This window comes from Sphaerodactylus townsendi, linkage group LG05 (genome assembly GCF_021028975.2).
Source record: "Sphaerodactylus townsendi isolate TG3544 linkage group LG05, MPM_Stown_v2.3, whole genome shotgun sequence".
NCBI classification, from domain to species: Eukaryota; Metazoa; Chordata; class Lepidosauria; order Squamata; family Sphaerodactylidae; genus Sphaerodactylus; species Sphaerodactylus townsendi.
The window spans coordinates 110,669,554-110,692,395 of NC_059429.1; the positions used below are offsets into that span (position 1 = coordinate 110,669,554).

A 22,842-nucleotide genomic window follows, 5' to 3' on the forward strand; every position below is an offset into this window, starting at 1 on the left:
AGCAGCTCTCATTGGAGTACATCAGTGTTATAAATGTATTATTTTAACAGTAGTTTTTCAGTTTCTCCCAAAGAATCCTGGTGATTTTTGTGTTTAGATCAGAACAACGAACAAATTATATAAATTTGTTCGTTGTTCTGATCTAAATGGCCCCAGGTCAGCCTAATATTGGCAGATTTCAGAAGCTAAGCAGAGTTGGCCTTGGTTAGTATTTAGATGGGAGACCACAGAGGAATACCAGGGTGGTTATGCAAATAAAGATAATATCAAATCACCTTTGTTAGTCTCTTGCCTGGAAAACCCTATGGGATTGCCATGTTGGCTGCCACTTGACTAAACTTTACACAGGCATCGTCGAAGGCTTTCTCGGTCGGATTCAAGTGTTTGTTGTGGGTTTTCCAGGCTGTGTGGCTGTGGTCTGGTAACAAACTTCCCTCTGTGATACACCTCTGAAGATACCAGCCACAGATGCAGGTGAAACGTTAGGAACAAGATCTACCAGACCACACAGCCTGGAAAACCCACAGCAACCAGTTTACACAGGCAATTGTTTGTTGTCTTGTCTCATTTATAGTCCCTTTTTCCTTCGGGGACTCTGTCAGGGATCCCCAGCATGGTGCCTGAGAGTTGCCACCAGCTTTCCTGGGGCCCACCAAATCACCTTTGAAAGTTGGTAGTGCCTGATGGGGTTTTTGCCACCACAGCATCTGTTTGGCCATTGGACGGATGGATGGACGGATGGACGGACGGACAGACGGACAGACCATTTTATTACGGCCATTAGGTTAGCAAAAAGAAAACAAAATCAAAATCAAATTATACACATGTACATTGGCCACTGAGATTTGTTATGCAGATTTTAAAAAATGTTTCTTTGGCAATAGCTACCAATACAGCAAAAGCACCTTCACTGTGTCGTAGCTGAAGGTAAATCATGGTAGCCATTTTGTTGCTGGCTCTTCCTCCTGTAGCAGCCATTTTGTGGAATCCATGTGGCTGAGCACACCAAATTGTATAAGAATTCCAAAAGTGGCAACAGGCTCAAAAAGGCTGCGGGTGCCAGTTACCACTGGGATAATCTCAGGTGGTTTGTGCCATAGTCGCTGAATTTCAGTTTTAAAATCATGTGACCTTCTCATGTTCTTTTTGAACAACCCTGCTGTCATCATATATTGCTATGTCTATGATAGTGACTTTCTGGTCCTCGATCACTGTGATTATTCTTATTTTTGGGACTTGCTATCCCAACCTTTCCCACCTGACGCCAGGCTCAGGGCAGCTAACTATGACAACTGGAGATTTCTCAGATTTCCCTTTTACATTTTTGTAATAAGCTCAAGGCAGTGAAAAGATCTTTGTCCTCACAGCTACCCAGTAAGGTAGTCAGGATGACAGTCCCTGACTAGCTCAGGGGCATCAATTGAGTTCTTGGGTGAGTAAGCATTTGAACCTGGGCAGTGAAATGGTATAGATTTTTTTATGGGGTGGGTTCAGGGGCGGGGCCACACCCCCATCCACCCCTGGGGGCATGACCCCTCCTCCCCATGCCCCACCCTCAGTCTCAGTGCTTATAAAAGCAGCTCTCTGAGGCCAGGGATGGCAGTCTTCCCTGCCCGCCCACCAGCTGGGCTTCCAGCTGGCGGTCGGCAGTCCCTTCTGTCCTCCCCTCCTGCCAGAGGCATAGCTAGGAAAAATGAAGCCCAGTGCAAAATCTGAGTCCCCCCAATGGACAGCCGCTGTGATGCTGGAATCCACCCCCAAACAGCATCACTTTCAATGGTGTTTAAACTAGAGAACCCAGATTCTTCTTTTAAATCCACTTTAAAGGGAAAATCTGAGGTCCCCAGTTTTAGGGTGGATTATCCCTCACCCAGAAACAGCATCACTTTCAATGTTTAAACTGGGGACCTCAGATTCTCCCTTTAAATCCATGCCGAAGGGGGTGGATTTAAAAGGAGGATCTGGGGAAATTTGGGGGGTACCTACTGTCAAGGGTGCAATTGTTAAGCTAGCAGCACCAAACTTTCAGGGGATCTTTAGGAGACTCTCCTGATAATACCACCCAGGTTTGGTGAAGTTTGGTTCAAGGGGTCCAAAGTTATGGACCCTCAAAGTGTAGCCCCCATCTTTTATTAGCTCCCATTGGAAACAATGGGGGATGGGAGCACCCCCTTTGGGAGTCCCTAACTTTGGACCCCTGAACCAAACCTCACCAAACCTGGGCAGTATCATCAGGAGAGTCTCACAACAAATCCCTGAAATTTTGGTGCTGCTAGCCTAAAAACTGCACCCCATACAGGCCAAAAACTGAAAAAACACTAAAAATTCAAAAAAAAAAACCCGCACACAAACTGGGGGCAGAGCTTCAGACATGCAAGGGGGGGGGGGGTTGAACCTGGGAAACCCCCCATCCACCTACCTCCTTGAACCTGGGTCTCCTCTGTTCTGCTCCAACACTACAACTAGCAGGAGCAAAGTGGAGAGTTAAAAGGATCCTAGAGCAAATAAAGTGGAGTGCCTCCTGTTGTGCCCCAAGCCAGCACTGAAGGGATGTACAGCTGTAAGGGAGCAGCAGTGGCATAATGGTTAAGAGCAGGTACATTCTAATCTGGAGGAACCGGGTTTGATTCCCCTCTCTGCCGCTTGAGCTGTGGAGGTTTATTTGGGGAGTTCAGATTAGCCTGTGGGCTCCCACACACACCAGCTGGGTGACCTTGGGCTAGTCACAGCTTTTCCGAGCTCTCTCAGCCCCACATACCTCACAGGGTATTTGTTGGGGGGGGGGGGGGGGGAAGGGAAAGGAGATTGTCAGCCCGTTTGAGTCTCCTACAGGAGAGAAAAGGGGGATATAAATCCAAAATCCTCCTCCTCCTCCTTCGAGGCCAGGAAGGGGCATGCGCTCACTCTCTGCACCATCCACCAGATTGGAAGTACTGCAAGAGGAGACAAGTGCAAGAGGTGAGCTGACACCAACTGCCATGGCAGATAAGGGGTCTGGGCCAAGTAGCCCCGAGGCTCCAGCAGAGTTGCTGGACCAGTTCCCACCACGCCCTTCAATCACACCCAAAGACACAAGCAAGACCACCACTTTGCTGAACTTGGCCCTTTTGCACAGTTAGAGTCTTTCTGAAAGCTCTCTGCCCATGCTCGAAGGCACTTTCTCCTCCAACCCGCAGGGCAAACGTGCAGGGCAAAAGAATCCCGGTCGTCGCCTGATTGGACTGCCAAGTGGCGGGGGAGCATGCTCTGTCCCCCTCCCTTGGCGACTCCCCCCGTCTCCAAGCCCAATCGCCCGGCTCCTTTAAGGAAAGTGTCTCCCGCTCCGCCGCCACTCGGCTCCGATTGGCCGCCCTGCCTTTCAAGAATGACTTCACGGCAGCCCCCGCCCCTGGCGCTGGGCTGAATGAAGGGCCAGTGAGCGGAGGGCAGCCGAAGGAAGCGCAGCCCGCCGGCCAGGGACGCCGCAAGCCAGTTAAGCCGAGCCCAGCCGAGCCGGACGTGCCTGGCTCTGCAGGCAGCGAGTGGCCCGGGGGCAGCAGGTGGTTCGGTACCCTCCGGCCTCCCCAGCAAGAGCGGGAGCATCCAGCGGTCCGGAGCATCGCTCTCCATCCTCACGTCCGCATCGGGGGGGACCAGCGCGGTCCTGCATCCCCGCATCCCTCTCTCGGCAGCTGCGGCAGCAGCAGCAGCATCTCGGAGCCTCCTGGCACAGCCGCGGGAAGGACGACGCGCGCTCCGGCTGGCAGCATCTTGCACCCCTCGAGGGCCAGCAGCCCCCGTCCCGTACTCGGCGCTCGCCTCCCTGCCCCGGCTGCTGGGGAGCCCCTGCCCCGCTTGCCCCCCGCTGCCCCCCATCTCCTTTCGCGCCTCGCCGAGGCCCCCCCACAGCAGCCAAGACGCCGCGGGCGGTGCTCCGAGTGAAGAATGGGGCGTCGAAGCTGGCCAAGCCGCAGGCGGCGGCTCCCGAAGCCCCCGGGGCCGCCCCGGGCTCCGGGCTGTTCATGGAGCGCTCGCAGAGCCGCCTCAGCCTGTCCGCCTCCTTCGAAGCCCTGGCCATCTACTTCCCCTGCATGAACAGCTTCGACGAGGAAGACACCGGTAAGGCTCGCTTGCTGCAAGGCAAGGCAGGCAGGAAGGGAGGAAAGCCACACACAGCCTGGCGAACCGCAGTTTTGCAGGGACTGGAGCCTCCAGCCTGGGGAATTGGGGGGGGGGGGGAGATAAGAAACCCAGGTTGGACTCAAGGGATCATCTAACTCAAGGGACCCCCTCCTATTGCTCCCCTTTAACAATAGCCCACCACTATATGATGGTATTTTTCTCCTGCACCCTTTTGAACTGGATCTGGCTTCCAGGTGTGGTGGGGAGCAGAATTAGCCCACGAGGGGCGGGGGACGCAGGGTGACAGAGGCTGTTTCCATCCCCTTCCATTGTGGAATGCATTAAGTTGCACTCTCCACACCTCACCCTCCCACCCATTTCCAGCAAGGGGGAGGGGGGAATCATGAATGGAAGGGAAAGAGGGGTTTTTGGTGTGCTGCTGATGGAGAGCTCCCCCACCCCCTTCTTTCACACTTTGGGAGCCCTATGCACTCTTTGTTGGAGGGAAATGACTGAAACTCCAAAGAGAGAAAGTGGGGGCAGGTTAATATTGCAGGGGCCAAGGGCATTTGGGGGACAGGAAAAAGGAAGAGCGAGAGCCCAATTGTGTCCAGTGGAAACAACATGTTACGGCTAGCTGTGTGGCCAAATGAATGAACGGAGTGGGTTGACTGGTGGGTGCTGGAAGCTGACCTACAAATGTTGCTGGATGATGATAGGAAATTAAAACAAGGGCGAGCAGAAGTTGGAGGCAGTGGTCCCAGCCAGGTGAGTGGGTCAGGCCCTGTGCTGTCTTTCTCTCTTCCTGGGTGTTTTGAGCTGTGTTTGTGGACTCAGCACCAAGGCTGTCCATGGGGCTTCTTGGCCTGCAGGACAAGGAGGATTGCAAGATGGATCCTGGGAGCTCTGCTGCCTGGCCTTCCACAAGACATGACCACAAATGCCTCAGCTCAGTATCTGCCTGACTCTGTGTGAAGGATTGATAGCCCTCCTCGACAGCTGCTTGTCACTCCCTGCCACAAGTGTTGGGACCTTGAGTTAGTGCACAAGGATTAAAGGAGGAATTAAAGTTCTTAGGAGGATCCAAAGGATCTCTGGCCTTTTGGTTTACTCTGAAATCAATGCATTCGCAAAAGCAGGTTGTGAGTTTTAATCTTCCTGTTAAGCTCCTCAGTCTTCTGGATAACAGGATGAAAAGGAAGACTTGAACTTGGGGGGGGGGGAGCTCTCTGACTGTACATTCGTTCCATGTATTGGCGCACTACCAGTGCCAGTTTCATAAAAACAAAGCACATCACCCTAGCTGTTCCATGGTGAGAGCTGTGGCTTTCAGAATAAATAACCCTGACCATAATTAATAAAACACTTGCATGTGGCTTAGGAAAATAAATGTTTTGAAGGGTGTGTGTGTTAAAAGTAAGCTTTATTGAAATAAATGAGCCTTAATTCCCAGTGTACGATCTGAAATATCACAGTGTTGGGAATAGAGATACTGATTCCTTTATTACCTGGTTAGAACTGATAGACTAATTGTGTGACTAGGTGATTTTTCAGAGGGAAGGGGGAGTGCTGGGGTGTGGGAGGAAGACTAAATTGACCTTATTTAATCAATTATAATAAAGTTTAAAATTAGAAATAGGTCTACTACAGGTACATCCAGGAGCCAGAACTGGCTTCGGTTTTTTTTTTTAGTGTTCTCTGAGCAGCAAGCCAGGTTTGCCTTGCAGAATATATGAAATTGTTCTTACTGGGGTGGGGAGAAGCATCAAGGCAATTAACAGTCAGCATGGGGTGCTGGTTAGAGCATTGAACTAGGATCTGAGAGACCATAGCTCGAATCCTCACTCTGCCGTGGAAGTCTGCTGGGTGACCTTGGGCTAGTCTCATACTGAGAACTAATCTACCTCACAGGGTTGTGTTGATAATAATAAGAAGAAAAGGAGAACAATTTTTGGGTCCCCATTGGGGAGAAATTATGTAACTAAATAAATAAACTAAATAAATAAATTTCCCACCTTGCCAGTGTGGTAGGAAGGTTACCTTTCCTTGGGAATAAGGAGATGTCTCACTTGCACCTTGGGCAGCAATCAATTCAAGCAGCTAAAATAAATATGTACTGGTCATGGATATTGATGTGAAAGGAGAGAGGATTTAGCAAATCTGGCCTCTCTTCTAGGAATCGAGCAACAGAGCAAATCACTAGTGCATTTAAGGCTATTCAAAGGAACAAGATTGTGTCTATTCAAACAAGTACTTTTCTACAGTAGTTTTGAACATTTCTTTTACTATATAGCCCATCAGTGTTTGTCTCTTGATATCCCATTAGCCTTCCTTTTTGGCTGGGTTAAGCATGATCCTTATAAAAATCCAAAACCTGAAGTCAAGTAATTTATTTATTTAAATATCCCTACCCTGCTTTTCTCCCAACAAAGACCTAAAGCTGCTTGCGTCATTCTTCCTTCTTCCATTTTCTCCTCACAGCAACTCTAGGTTAGGCTGAGTGTATGTGACAGGGCCAAGGTCTCCCAGCCAACTTCCATGGCAGAATGAGGATTTGAATCTTCCAGATCCTAATCCTGTGTTCTGGCCTGTAGATCATACTGACTGTTTACCTTTAATAAAAAGTAATGGGTTGGATCCAAACTAATTTTTTAACTCACACAAGACACTGTTGTCATTGGAACAGAATATTCCCAGCTTCCCCCACCCTCATTGCAACCGATTGATCTCCCTGAACTGCTGTTCTTGAGGAACCAGGGACCCTTAAGAACAGCATTAGAAGAAAATGTGGGGTCTGCAGCAGGAAGAGGTAACAGTGGAAACTCTCCATTAGCTGAAAATTTAGTCGGCCCCAACCCACTATTTTTTTTTGTAAGACCAAGCCAAATGACACAAAACAACACATGAATTTCAAAGTTCTCCAGAATTCTTCATAAGACTAAATGTTTTTTTAAAAAAACCAGAAAAAGAAGAGGAAACACTTGAGACACCTTGTCCCCTCTCCCCATATCCACCCCAATGAAAAGTTCTGGAGAACCCAGAAGCTTGCATATTCTTTCATGCCATTTGTAGGGGAGTGGGCGGATAAAAGTCAGTACACGCCTTTTGTTTGTAGCTTCCTTGTCGGTATGTTCTTTCTGATACCTGGAACTGTGGGGCCTTTGGGTCAAGACAGTTTCCTTTCTTATAAATGTCATAGTTAATGCACAAACAGTTGTGCACTTATGCTCTTATACTGGTAACTTTGTTCAGCAGGAGAACGTTGTGTAATATCAAGGATAAAACCTCCAGGCAGGCAGCATGAGGTCTGTTTTGCTGGGGAAGGAATCAGTTTATTGGACAGATGAACAGGTGAAAATGCCCATATTTTAATTTTTATAAAGAATATGGCCCAAGTGAGAGAAGGTGTGTAATATCTGCCCAAACAAGAATAGAGAAAACCACGCAAAGTTTAGCACCTGTTAAAATTATGACATTGAATTTGAACATCATTCAAGGCAGGTCAAGGGATGATCTCTAGGCTGCACACTTTATCTGTGATGCAAATCAAAACAATTGACGTAGATGAATCCTGAGTCTTTGCTGGGTTTTTTTTTTAACAAAGCTGTGCAGTCCTAAATAGAGTTATACTTGTCAAAAACCTACTGACTTCAATGGCCTTAAGAAGGGTGCTATTTTGCTCAGGACTGCATTGCTAGATGTTAACAAATGCTGACAGTAATATTTTATGGCCCCCAAAATGGAAGAGTTTACTTAACCTAAAACTGGAATCTGGCTTTTCAAATATATATATTTTTGTATGTTCATTTGAGGCTGAGTAAAGATGGAGATCCACACAATTTGGAATTATTCACAACTGTGAATATTTGCTGGATGGCAATACAGTTATTCTTTCTCATGGTGCTATTGATTGGATAGAATTTTGAACTTAGAAACATAGAAAAATAGAGCTGAAAGCAACCCCAGAGGGCCCAACCCCCTGCATGATGCAGGGAATTCTTGGCTACCCCACCCCCCACCCCTGATTCCCCTGTGACCCATGCTCTATGCCCAGAGCAAGGGAAAAAACCTCCAGAATGTCTTGGCCAATCTGGCCTCCTAACCCCAAAATGATTATAGACTTGGGTTCGAATCTTCTCAGTCCTAAACCTTGCTTAATAATTTGCTGAGGGTCCCCATCTTTCCACCTAATTCACAATGTGATGGTGAAGAAGAAAAATATGATCCTTCTACAGTTCAGGGCAAAATTAGTTTGAAGTTAAGTGGCTGTATCCTTTGGTCTTTCTATTTTAAAATTGTTATTGTTATATTTAAACTTGTGGGATTAGAAAGGTAGAGGGAAATCTAGTAAATTTTGTTTCTCAAAAATAAAACATGTCATGCACAGCCTGTCTCCAACACACATTGCTTTGTGGGAAGGGAAAGGAAATACATTTTTGTTTTTTCCACTGCAGTTAAAAAAATGTTGGCAAAATCAACAATACAGTAATCAATTTCAACTTATTTGGGGCTTCTGCGTTCATGTAACAGCAGCAGTAACAGCAGGTCAAGTGACTTTAGCAGGAAATGGCTAAGTAGATATTTGCATGGAAATTGGAATTGAAGATGTCTCTAAAATGGTGACTGGGAAAAAGGGAAAGGGGGATTGTAAAGTTTCTCTCTATACAACTGCAATCCTGAAAATACAACACTTTCCTGGTATTAAGGTCCAGTGAATGGACCTGCGTAGGATTCTGAATATTCTCAGTTTCAGAAGGTAGCCATATTGATTTGGAGTAGAACAATTACTCCTGTAGCACTTTGGTGACCAACAAGACCTGTTTCAACACCCGTTTAGGGTGACTGTTTTAGTTGCGCATGGAACTGTATGTTCTGCAATGCACTTATACAGCATTAGAAAAATGTTAGGTTGTTCGGCTGTCACGGGCAGCAAATGATAAATTGTGTAACAACCCCCTCCCCATCACATGGAACCCTACACTGTTCCACACACCTCTCACTCCCATATCAACGCACTGTTAATTAAGACAGTAATCTAGGTTCAGGTGCTGCTGTTCAGTGGGGCAGCCATGGTAGTCAATTGCTGCAAAAATAAACATGAGAAAGTTTATGCTTCACCAAATTTTTCTTAGTCTGTGCAGTGCCATAGTAGTCCAGTATATTTTTTGGTCATTCCACTGCTTTTCTGAAGCAAGGAAGTGATCTGGTTATTTGTAGAGGAGTCTATAGAAAATTAAGTGAGCTTCAGAACAAAATGAATACCAAAGAATCACAACAAGCTTTAAGCAAATGGAGGTTAGAATCCAGCTTCCTGATTAGCCTGAATACGATGCAGGTCTAAAGGCAGAAATCATGGGTTTGTGAGAAACGGTGCAAGTCTGTATGAAACAACAATTAGCATTTAAAACAAAAACAAAACCTTTCAATTTGTGTTTGCTAAAAGTGATAGAGTTATTCATTTACTTTGGTCCCTGGGAAAGATGTTCCTTCCAACATTTAAAGCCCAAACTGCGTCAGGATTTTAAAAGCTTAAAAGTGAGATATAAAGCAGTTTCCTAGTTATTGGCCATGCACATTCTCTCACCATGCTACTTCTAATGTTCCCTCTTTCATCTTCCCTCATCTGCCACACTTTTTTCCTCCAGGGAGATAGAACTGCTTTTAATGAACTTTGCTGTCTAGTTGAGAAGATTTTAGTATGGGTAGGACTGTTTGTAAATGTTATTTATGTATGGATTTTAATGTTTTATGAAATGTTGTTAGCCATCCTACACCCGGAAGGGGAAAGGGGGCATATAAAATAAAATAAACCCAATGCATATAGTTCTGGTGGGTTTTTCGGGCTGTGTGGCTGTGGTCTGGTGGATCTTGTTCCTAACGTTTCACCTGCATCTGTGGCTGGCATCTTCAGAGGTGTATCGTAGAGGGAAGTCTGTTACACACTGTGTCCAGAGAGAAGGGAATGTTTGGGGTATATATTGTCCATGTCCCAGGGTGGAGAACCAATCAGTCAGTGTCTGGGTGGAACTTGTTATGCAAAGATGTGGTTGATGTATTGTACTGCGGGTGGGTGTTTTGTGAGATAAGCACCCACTGAAAAAAACTGTGTAGCTCCTTGCCAAAGTCCACTGAAACACTGGCATCTGTCCCAGTCCTCACATGCCTCTAAGCAAACTTTACTGGCACATGCATCCAATCAAATTTCAGATTTAGATCATTAAAACAGATAGAACCAGGATTACTGGAAAGGGCTGTGTCAGATTTGGAGTCCTTCTTTTATTTTTTTAGTAAGAGTCAATCAGTTAGGAGAAAACGAGAACACAGGACTTGTTCCTAGGGTCACATGGGCTTCAGGCGTGTCTCATCTGTTCCTCCCGTTATCACCTTGTAAAAGATCTAATAATACAGTGCATAACTCTGACTAAGAACTAAGGTGGCCAACCTCCAGGTGGTAGCTGGAGATCTCCAGATAACAGTTAATCTTAGATGGCAGAGATCAGTTCATCTGGAGAAGGTGTCCGCTTTTGAAGGTGGACTCTGTGGCATTATTTATTTATTTTATTGGTTTTATATGCCACGCTTCTCCTTATGGGCTCAGGGCAGCTTACAGTAATAAAATAAATGCAGTAGAATATATAAAATTTTTTAAACCCAACCTAGATGTTATGGCGATTAAGCTATCATAAAATAGGAAGGCAGCAATTAACCAGACACATAAGGGGTAAACTTAAAGGCCAGCAACTCCCTCCCTTCTGGCTATTCACTTGACCCCTCTGAAGTCGGACCTTTTTGGCTTTCAACAAAGTGAACTGCTCTGCCGATGCTTATCTTGTTGATGTTTGGATCTAAAATCATATAGCCTCTTAGCTGAGTATCCTACCATTGTTCTTCTGTGGTCCTATCATCTAGCTTAGACCTTTTATCTTTTGGAATGTATGTTTAGACCTTGCTCCCAAACACATGCAAATAGAGTACAATAAGTTTACAGTTATGCCATGGCTCATACAGTATCGTGTTTGTGGCTTTCATGGGTAGCCTGTTTTGTATGTATGTGGCTGTCATGGTTCATTCTCCCCACCCTCCTCAGGCTCATAATCAACAAAATCTACAGATATTTCCCAACCTGGAGCTGGCAACCCTACTGGGAACCCTCACTTACCTTAGTCATGCACTTAATAGATGACCTCTGACAAGCCACTCATCTGCAACATGGAGACACATTTCATGGTCTCAGCATGGTCAGAAGGCACATGATGTATGACATTATTGAAGCTAACCAGGTCTGGATGTAGACCTTGTCTGTGGCTGGATGGGAAACTGCCTGGAGATGGGGTCACGACTCAGTGGTAAAGCATCTTCTAAGCATGCACAAGATTCCACTTTCAAACCCTGACTTTTCCATTTAAAATGATCAAGTAGTAAGTGATATGAAAGACCTCTGCTTGAAACACTGGAGAGCTGACTTCCGACAGTGACTGTGGTGAGTGTGCTGGTGAGTGGCGCGTTGTGGATGATGGAGTCCTTCTTAGTCTGCTGGGTGCGGAGGTGGAAAGTGGTTGTCTGGGGGGCTCTTCCATTGGGATTCACCTCAGTGGACCAATTTTCAGGCAACTCTCTTAGCCGCCTTTTTTGCCTGAGGCAGAGGGTCCTTGGGCAGTGGCCACTGAGGCAGGGTTCCCATGCTTCCCCCCTTCCTATATCTCATGCTGCACCTGCCTTATTCTGTGTGCTAACGGCTGGGGTGACTAGAGCTTCCACTGGAGAGCTGCTGCCAGTCAAAGCGGACAATATTTGATAGATCACTAGCCTGACTCAGTATAAAGCAGATTCATATGCCCTATCATGCTGTTTATTAGAGTATGACTAATAAATTAAAGTGACTGATTTTGCTGGACAACCTGTAAGAATGACTAAGATACTAATATGTGTGAAGTCCCTTGAATACTCCAAAAGCTCTATCATTGGAAAATAATAATACAGTGGAACCTCGTTTTTCGTTGGTAATCCGTCTGAAAAGAATCGATGAAAACCTAAATCGATGAAAACCGAGGCAAACTTTTCCACAGGAATCAATGTAAATCCAATTATTCCGTTCTAGGCACTGCAAAAAACATGCCAAAAACACATTTTTGGTGAATAAACACAGTGTTTAATGCTGAAAACAGTAACAAACAATAACACTAGGACCAGCTTCAGAGCCAGTGGACCAATGTCACACCAGAAAGCTGTCCAAAAGAGGTCTGTTTCTGACGCCTCTTTAAGATTTGTCTGAAATGGGGCAAGACATTGTCATTAAACAAGTTGCAGAGACGGCCTGCAACAGCTTTGTCCAGGTGATTTTTCTCCACAAACCCCTGCACCTTACTGCAAATTGATGAAAACAGAGGCAAGTCAATGAAAACCGAGACAAATTTTTCACTGAAAAAATCGATGAAAACCGAAACCGATGAAAACCAAAGGCAGTGAAAACTGAGGTTCTGTACTGGCAGTTGTGGGTTTTCTGGGGTGTGTGGCTGTGGACTTGTAGTTTTTTCTGTACTCTTTGTTCTCTAGGTGCTTTTAGATAGTCACCATTCTTTTAAAAAGATTTATTTCCTCCCCTTTGTCCCCCCCCCTTTTTTAAAGGCGATTTTAGATTTTTTAATATTCCAGTTCCAGGAATTCTGAATTTTTGTTTTGTTTTGCTCTTGCTCTGGAAGGATGGGGCAATTTAACACTCCCATTGGCTTATGTGTCTGTCCATTTTTGGTTAGCAGATTTCTCACATGGGACTGGTTGTTTTGATTTGCTGTGCTGCCCTTGCTTTCCTTTTTGAATTACAAATGGTAGGCAAAGAATTCAACATAGCTGTGTGATTATATGGCTGATTGCAGGGCTAAGGAAATATTGCTTTGGAAGGTTATTGTTGAAGGTCTTCAAATCTCCCTTACACTGGTCCTGTTCTATTATCAGTAAATATTTTTGCTATTTTTATGTTCCAATCATGAGTACTGTGCATTGATTTTATTTACAGAAAGTGTGTGTTTGTACAGAGTGGCGGAAATCATATACTTCTTTTGGCCAGTGAAGGCTGGGGCTGTCATCTCAGTTCATCAGCACTGAAAGGGCTTTTTGAGCTGCAGTCTGCTTTGCTGCTTTTCCCCTTTACCAGCCAGAAGGATCCTGCATTCTTTGATTGCCAGGGGTTTTCATCCCGCCCCCCCCATTGTTCTATCTACTGAACAGTTAAAACCTTAGAAGCCGATCCGCAAGCAGTGAATTGAGATGACAAGAGTTTCCTGAATGAGCATGTGTAGAGGTCTCTTTGATGACCTTTGGATAGTTGAGCTGTGTATATATTATTTGTTCGTTGGGGAGTCTTGATTCCCCACCAAGAGGGAAAAAGACAAAAGAATATCAGCTTACAAAAGCGGTATTCTAGAACATAAAATTTGTAGGGAAAGGCACTTCCTTAGCCCACCTCTCTGCCCCTCCAAGCAAATTTGTGCACCACCCTGCCCCTGTACCCAGCTAATGGAGCCACTCAAAGATGTTGCTAATTTCACTTTGGAATTTAAGAGAGATAGAAAGAGATGCTTCTATTGCACACTTATGATTTGCATTTTCTTTACTATATTGAAATGAAGAAAGAACTGTTGGGTGATTTGGCTACCCAGAGCATACCTGGGGATCATGCAGATATAAAAACACAGAAAAAACAGGGAAGAGCAGAAATAAATTGGCTCCTCTTCTAGACTATTAACTACATTGCAAAGGGTGTGGGGGAGATATTGCAAGAAGGCTCCCAGAGAAGCAGAAAGGTGGAGAAAAGCTGCAGGGGAAGAAATGGATGCACTAATTGAAAATAAAACATGGTCACTTTCAGAACTACCACCTGGAATGAAGACAGTAGGGTGTCAATTGATCTTTAGAGCCAAGCATGGTGCAGAAGGGGAAGCACAACGATACAAAGCAAGACTAGTTAGTAAAGGCTACTCTCAAAAATTTGGAGAGGACTACAATGAAACCTTTGCATCAGTGGTGAGATATACTTCACTGAGACTACTTTTAAACACTGCAGCAGCAAGGAAGATGCAAGTGGAGCACCTAGATGTAAAAACTGCCTTTCTTCATTGGGAGATAAAGGAAGAAGTCTGTATGGAGCAGCCACCAGGATTTGAGCAATATAAAGGCAAGACGCTCATGTGCAAACTACAAAAGAGCATCCATGGACTAAAGTAAGTTGCCAGGTGTTGGAATGAGAAACTTCATCAAATGCTTACCAAAGGACTTGAACAAGCAGACCCTTGTCTGTATTGAAGAAACCGAGACAACAAATGGACTTACATTTTCACATATGTGGATGAACTAATTCTAGCTATGAAAAGAGAGGACTGTGATGAAATAGTTCAACATTTCAATCAAGAAGTGGAAGTGTAAACTACAAAATATCCATTATCTTGGAATACAAATAGAAAGGGAAGAAGATGGGAGCTATCTTCTTAACCAAAGCAGAAAATCTTGGGATTCCTGAGCTTTATGAATATGAAAGATGCTAAACCACTCAGAACTCTTATGGAAACAAATGACCAAAATCAGGAAGGAAACCGTTAACTTCTACCTGATAACAAGCACTATGGAGAAGCAATTGGGGAATTGCTGTACATAAGCACCCTGATGCACCTGATATAACAGCAGCCATGGGGACATTATGCATAAATACTGAGTCACCAAACACAAGAGATTGGATTGCAGTCGAGAGGCTTACCAGATATCTACATGGCATTACTCATCTGAAACTAAAGTTGCCAACAAGCGAGAATCCAAGGCTGGAGGGATACATAGACACACACTGGGCAGAAGATTCAAAAGACAGAAAGTCAACCCTTGAACGCTTGTTCTTTTATGAAGTTGGAGCAATCAGTTGGAGCAGCAGAAAGCAATAAAGCATAGCTGTATCTTTGGCTGAAGCTGAATATGTCTGCAGTTGAGGCATGCCAACAACTAAAATGAATACTGCAACTGATGCAGGACTTCGGGATAGATGAACCCAAACCCATGTGACTTTTGTGAAGACAACCAAGGATGCAAAAAGCTTGCATATCTGAAGAAGATAAAACTCATGGATATAAAGAAAAGCATCATCTCATGAGAAACCTGAATGAAGAAGGGCTTGTTGATTTGCAGTATTGTTGTACAGAAGGAATTATTGCAGGTGCATTCGCCAAGCCTTTATCCAGAGTCAAGTTTGAAAGTTTAGGTAAGATGAAATTTGTAGACTTTGCACACTAGACCTTGAGGAGGGTTGTTGGAATTGACAATGTCTAGCATGCAAAGAAACTGCTCAACTTGCATAGTGTTTGCTAATTGGGACTCCAAGGGCTGATGCACACATACAGCGAAACAAGGTAGGAATGAGATGGTGGAATGCTATAGAAGGAACTGAACCACTTCAGACTTCAGGTGTCAGGTTCCTGTCTGAATGTTCCTGTGTCTGAAAAGCTCCATACAAAAAGAAAACTTGCTTAACATCTGTACTGGATAATCTAGTGGCAGGGAGTGCTTAAAAAGAAAGGAGCATTCTGAAACATGACCCTTTCCCTGCAATCTAAAATGGTTTATTCTATTCCATCATCTCCACGTGGTTCTACCTCATTACCACCTCACTCTTTTGCATGTGTGACCCATGCTCTAATGGGGACTTGACCAACCTGCTAATCAAAGACCACTGTTAATTTCCTCCCCAAAAAACTGCAGCACAGAACTGGTGAAAACCTACCCTCAAATATATAAAGAAGTCTGGAACCACCAGAAAAAACTGAAGCACAGCATAAGTGTTCACAGGACACATTAAGCAGTACAGAAACTATATAAATGGGATCCAGTTATAAGTTAAACCCATCAGTATAGTTAACAGTCCTTACTCATTTATCCAAACAAAATTGTGAATCTATTTTGTGCAGAGCAACCCTATTCACTGTGCAGAAAAGCCCTTTTGAGTAGTTTAGGTTTGCATGGAACACAGAAGGCCAGGAGAGTGGGAACTTTCCTTGCTTTATTGGCCAGGCTGTTCCAAAAAAAAGCAGGCACCACAATTGATTTTGCCCATTCGCAAACTGGCACTTGCAGAAGCTCCTAGAGTCTTGAGCAAAGTTGCTGTGGCAGACCATTCGGAGAGAGGTGGTTTTGCAAATTCGAGGGCCCAAGACCATAAAGGACTTTGTCTGCAATAGCCAATGCCTTAAACTGAACCTGGTAACATATGCTGGCGATGGAGTGCCTACAGAGTGGGAGTAATATTCATGCTGTGTCACATTTCTCTCTCTTCTCATTGGCCAGGTTGCACAAGATACCGCAAGCCTTTCTGTCCTGGCCCTTTAATAGAGGCTTAATATGTAAAATGGGCAGCTGAAGCTGTTCATGGCATGGAGGTAAATACCTTCACCTGGTAAATAACATCACATTAAAGAAGCATAATATTTCTCTCCAGGCCTGTTGGTAACCCTTGCTCCAACCCCAACCCCATTCTTCTGAAGGGACAGAAGCAAATTTGTCCCAGCCGCTATGGATGGGAGAGTGAAGTTGTATTACTGTTAATCCTCCGCTCTTGAGGATAGCTGGGCATCTTCAAGGAGATATGGGAAGGACTGACTGAGATTTATGCTGTGTATTTACAGAGATAGGAGTTATGTGGTGGATTTATGAGGATTACTCAGCTGTGAAATCACTTTCTTCCCCAGAATGTCTGCCTTTTCTCTCAAGGCCCCTCTCCCCTTCATAACCTGGCCTCCACAGAGGCACGTACTGTCTCAATTTCTCCAGTGGGAAGAGGAACTGACAATAGGGTCCCTGCTTCATTAAACCTTATGTCTGAAAAAGAAGAGTGAAGCTTTAAGGACCCGCAAGAAGCATGTTTCTGTTGGATGCAATACTGAAGTTATTTTGCTTATGTGTAACAGACAGATTTGCAAACATAAGAAAATAGCAATGAGTTTTTAAAAGATGCCAAGAAAACAGGTAATGGAGAAAAATAAAGGAACGGAGTTGTAGGGCAGGAAAGCTACCCAGCAAAACCGTTTTGTAAAACTATGTCACTTGTTCAGGCCAAGAGATAAGCTATTCTGAAGGTGCGCAGTAAATTGTCTATTTGGTACCATAATCGTGGGGCTTCCAGGATTTGTCTCTCTTAGAAATATTTATCCAGAATGTGTAGCTTATTTTTCAAAAACAAAAATCTTGATAGTTCTTATTTAGGGACATAATGGAGAGCTGGTGGGTCATATTCAGTCCACGTGCTCTATCAGTCATAATTCTGCTCCCAGATTCTAAAGTATAGAGGCACTGAAATTACTGTCAAGCACTACGTTTTTTTGAAGGAAAACATTTTACAGGACAATTATTTCATAAATAACTTTTTAAAAATTCAATCTTGTATGTTGTATGGCACAGTGGCGTAGCAGCAGTGGTGTAGCTGCTGCTACGTAGTGGTGTAGCAGCAGCAGGAGCAGTAGTGGTTAAGAGCAGGTGCATTCTAATCTGGAGGAACCGGGTTTGATTCCCAGCTCTGCCGCTTGAGCTGTGAAGGCTTATCTGGGGAATTCAGATAAGCCTGCGCACTCCCACACACGCCAGCTGGGTGACCTTGGGCTAGTCACAGCTTCTCGGAGCTCTCTCAGCCCCACCCACTTCACAGGGTGTTTGTTGTGTGGGGAAGGGCAAGGAGATTGTAAGCCCCTTTGAATCTCCTACAGGAGAGAAAGTGGGGATATACATCCCAAACTCTTCTTCACTCTTCTTCACAGAATGAGAAGGTAAACATTCCCCACTGCCTTTAAGGGTTGAAAGGATGTAGGTAAGGGGGGGTTCTCGGGTTCACCCCCCATTGCATGTCTGAAGGTCCGCCCCCCGTTTGTGGTTTTTTTTGTATTTTAAAGTGTTGTTTCGGTTTTTGGCCTGCAGGGGGCGCTTTCTTTAGTATAGAGGCACCAAAATTTCAGGCTGTCGTCAGGTGACGCTCCTGATGATACCAGCCAGGTTTGGTAAAGTTTGGTTCTGGGGATCCAAAGTTATGGACCCTCAAAGGGGGTGCCCCATCCCCCATTGTTTCCAATGGGAGCTAATAGTAGATGGGGCTATGCTTTTGAGGGCCCATATCTTTGGACCCCCTGAACCAAACTTCACTAAACCTAGGTGGTATCATCAGGAGAGTCTCCTGATGACACCATCCAGGCTTGGTGAAGGTTGGCTCAGAGAGTCCAAAGTTATGGACTCCCAAAAGGGGTGCCCCATCCCCCATTGTTTCCAATGGGAGCTAATAGAAGATGCAGGCTACACCTTTGAAGGTCCATAAGTTTGGATCCCTGAACCAAAACAAACCAAACCTGGGTGGTATCACCAGGAGAGTCTTCTAAAGATACCCTGAAAGTTTGGTGTTGCTAGCTTAACAATTGAGCCCTGATAGCAAGTACCCCCCGCCCAAATGTCTCCAGATTCTCCTTTTGAATCCAACCCCTTCGGCATGGATTTAAAAGGAGAATCTGAGGTCCCCAGACTAAACCTTGAAAGTGATGCTGTTTCAGTGTAAGGGATAATCCACCCCAAAATAGCATCACTTTCAATGTTGTTTTAACTGGGGACCCCAGATTCTCCCTTTAAGATGGATTTAAAAGGAGAATCTGGGCTCCCTAATTTAAACACCATTGAAAGTGATGCTGTTTGGGGGTGGATTTCAGCATCACAGCAACCACCCTTTGGGGGTGGGGCACAGGTTTTGCACTAGGCTCCATTTTCCCTAGCTACCCCTCTGCCTGGAAGGGAGGGAGAAGGGACTGCTGGCTACCAGCTGGGAGCCCAGCTGGTGGGGGGCAGGGCGGGCAGGGTAGGGGAGTCTGCCATCTCTGGCCTCGGAAAGGTGCTTTTATAAGCACTGAGGCCAGGGGCGTGGCTTGGAGAGGTGTGGCCACGCCCCCAGGGGCAGGTGGGGGTGTGGCCTTGCCCCCAAACACCCCCCATAAAAAAACTATACCTATGTCACTGAAGGGTTGCATTATGGGATAAAATATGATCTGACTCCAGGAAAAATGTCCTGCTTGTAGAACTAGTTCTATCTCATATTGAATAGAATAGAATAGAATAGAATAGAATAGAATAGAATAGAATAGAATAGAATAGAATAGAATAGAATAGAATCTTTATTGGCCAAGTGTGATTGGACACACAAGGAATTTGTCTCCGGTGCATATGCTCTCAGTGTACATAAAAGAAAATACATTTGTCAAGAATCATAAGGTACAGCACTTAATGATTGTCATATAGGTCTAGTAAGCAATCAGGAAACAATCAATAGTAATAAAAACATAAAATGTAAAATCATAAAATAAAATGAAATGTCAGCACAGGCTATAGTCATACAGTCATAATTGGGAGGAGATGGGTAATAGGAATGATGAAAAAAGTAGTGCAGTAATTATATAATAAATATATAATAAATAGTTTGACATTATCGAGGGAATTATTTGTTTAACAGAGTGATGGCATTCGGGAAAAAACTGTTCTTATGTCTAGTTTTTGGTATTGGTATTTTTGGTATTGGTTTTGGTATTGGTATTGGTTTTTGGTATTGGTATTGTCTTTCCAAATTCTGAGAAAAATGCAAATTGAAGTTGGGTAGAAAGATTTCACTTTCATTCTCACATACTCCAAAGCTAAAAATCTCAGACAAAAAAGATTGCTGCTATTGCAGTGTCTTTCCTCACCACCCTGACTAAAATCCTTTTTAGTTAGTTCCTTTTTGAGACAAACAAATCCAATATTCCACTGTATTTCTTTTGCATATGATAGAAATAGGGTTTTCACTTTATGGCCAACAAATACATCCGTGTAAATTTAAATGAGTAGTTCTCAAAGTGCAAGGGGGCCAGTGAAATTATCTAGGGGGCAATAAGTGGGAAGGGGATTGGTGGGGGTTGCTGGAGGTGAGCCCCTTGTTGTTCACTTATTTATAAGTTCACTTATTTAGGGGGTTGGACTTGATGGCTCTTGTGGTTCTATGGATTCTATGATCCCATGGATAGATCAAGCTATGGAACCATAATGGCAAATCTGGTGAAAACTCAAAAAAATTTTCCTGACTGAAAAGCTAGTATCACTGGGTCAAGTTCATCAGTTTTGTTGAATAAATTAAACTAAAAAGTTTTAATTGGATTTTGAATAGATGTGCAATTAATTGTTACTGTTTTTAATTTAATGGGACAAATTATGGGAGAGAAGGCTTTGGATCTTTATAATACTTTTAGGTTTGCTGAAGATAAACATATGAAGCTGACCCCCAGGAACAAAGCTTCAGGAGACTCAGTAAGTTGCAGCAGGAGGGGGAAGTAGGAAAACCTGCAGATGGTTGGATGCCTGTTGTTGTTTAGCATTGAGCAGTCTATCGATATGGAGATACTGTTTTGGTGGCTCTGTCCATGAAGGGGTCTTTCATTAAGGGCTTAGGCTTAAGTGTAATACCTGACCAAAGCCAAAAGTTTATATGAAAAGAATGTTAAAATTCCTCAGTGGCTGTGAATTGTTAGGCTGGTCCATGGATGGCTAAGTATGAAGCACCTTGAATACAGAGTGTTGTCCCCCCCCCCCCCTCTGGATCTGGCATGGGATAGCAGATGCATTGCCTTGCTGAACTGACTCTTTGCCTCCACTATTTCTCTGTTGATATATATTTTAGTTAATGCAACTCTTAGAAGAAATTACAGTCTTCAGTGTACTGTACTCCAAAGAAAACCAAGATAGGTAGTGGTGCTGCCCTTGGAACTGCTTGCCAATCAGGGATGCAGGGATTGTATCACGTGATACACCTTTCCTCCAACTGTTCTACTTCAGCTCACAGGTGATGGTGCTTGCTTGAATAACTCCGATGTAAAAAAAATCCCCTATTGAAAAGTCAAGAAAGTAGCTTTCTTCCTGACCTGCTAGTTTCTAAAAGCATAGAAGATTTGACAGCAGGGGACATTATTTATTTCCTGTACCTTCTGGTACCTTTTAAGTGGTACCAATGCCTTTCAATCACCCAGTTTCTCACTGCCTCTATGCAATGGTAGTTCTATGAGCTCTGTGTCATATGACTTGTCTGTCTGATGTTCAATCCTTTCCCAGGGTTAAATAATTGCATTCTAGACACTGTTTAAATTTGGATGTCCACTGTACTGGTAACGCTTTGGCATACACTGGGAATTGTTTTTCAGTGAGGCAGATTTAGAAACTATATAATATTAAAACTATGACCAGGTTTATGTGTGTTTGAATGTTTTAGTGATCTCTAGGAAAGTTTTCTCCCACTTCAGTAGATGAGCATTACCACTCCTTGCAATACCCTGATCAGGATAAAGATGAGAGGATATTTGTGAATTCATCTGGCATTTTTGTTCTAGAATGCACCACTTGAGTTCTAGTGCCTTGGGGACAGAACTAGGTGGGAACTAAGACTCAAGCAGAGCATTCTAGAACAAAGACAGTCCAGGAAATGGTGAATGAATACACCAATCTCCCGTCATCTTTCTCCTGAACAGGGTATAGCTGTGTTTTTCCTCATTTCTGTTGTCACCACACACCCTCCAGCTAGCATGGAAGAAGAGTAGAAGACACTCCCTCATTTGGCTGTACTGCCTCCAGTTAGTGTAGGATATACAATCTCATCAAATTACAGTTGGTGAGAGTCTGACAGACGGAAGCCCTCTTTGCCATTTCTGTCATGATTCTTCCTCTTCACTGGTTTCTGGTGAAATTAACGTCATCAAAGGAATGCCTCAGTTTCACCATAGCCTCCTCAGCTTCCTGCCCCCAAATAATCACTCTGTTAATTAGAACAGAAGCAAGGGGAAAACTGCTGTTGAAACTGACAAGCCCTGAAACCAGACACCAGAAGGGGTGTAGGTGAAGGAAATGCCTGTGCCATAGATACCCACAATCGTGGAAAGGGGTACATCTAGAGACCCTGTGCTGCATGTGAAAGGTCTCTGATTCAATCCCTGGCATGTCCAGTTAAAAGAACTGGGTAGTGGCTGATGTGAAAGACCTCCTCCTGAGACCATGCAGAGTTGCTGCCGGTCAGAATAGATTGCCTTGTAGTTCATAGCATCATAGAGTTGGAAGAGAACACAAGGACTGACCAGTCCACCCCCTGCCATGTAGAAAGACACAACCAAAGCACTCCCGACAGATGGCCATTCAGCCCTTCTTTAAAAACTGCCAAAGAAGGAGACTCTGCCGCTCTCCAAGGCAGACAGCATTTAACAGCCCTTACCATCATGAAAATCTTCCCAATGTTTAAGTGGAATCTCTTTTCCCCTAGTTTGAATCTACTACTCTGTGTCATAGTCTTTGGAACAGCAGAAAACAATCTTGCTCTTTCTTCAACATGACATTCCTTCAAATATTTCAACATGGATATCGTGTCACCTCTTAACCTTCCCTTCCCAGACTAAACATACCCAGCTCCCTAGACAATCCTGACCTTGAGAGACCAATGCATTGATTCAGTATGAGGCAGCTCCATGTGTGTAATCAAGCTGCTCTTGTTAATGGTAAGCAAGTGAGTCTTTTGTACATGAAAGACAGGCTAACATGTGACAAAGCCATTCCCAAATGCATACGTGAATGCTTGAGGTGTGTGTTTGTGAAATATCTAGAAAATTGAACTTGAGATAGAATGCATGTGTTCACAGGGTGTGGATCATGACAGAAGTGGCAAACAGGTCACATAAACAC

General features: G+C 44.3%; 1 protein-coding gene across 2 annotated transcripts in view; it reads left to right on the plus strand.

Annotated features, from left to right (window-relative positions):
* Nucleotides 1–3,429: 3,429 nt before the first annotated feature.
* The window catches only part of RIMS4 (regulating synaptic membrane exocytosis 4), a 103,962-nt gene continuing 84,549 nt past the window's right edge, over nucleotides 3,430–22,842 (plus strand). For both annotated transcript variants that reach the window (XM_048496302.1, XM_048496303.1), the window contains exon 1: nucleotides 3,430–4,098. In XM_048496302.1, the coding sequence (XP_048352259.1) occupies nucleotides 4,002–4,098 (97 nt within the window). In that variant the 5' untranslated portion in view covers nucleotides 3,430–4,001. The remainder of the gene's footprint in view (nucleotides 4,099–22,842) is intronic.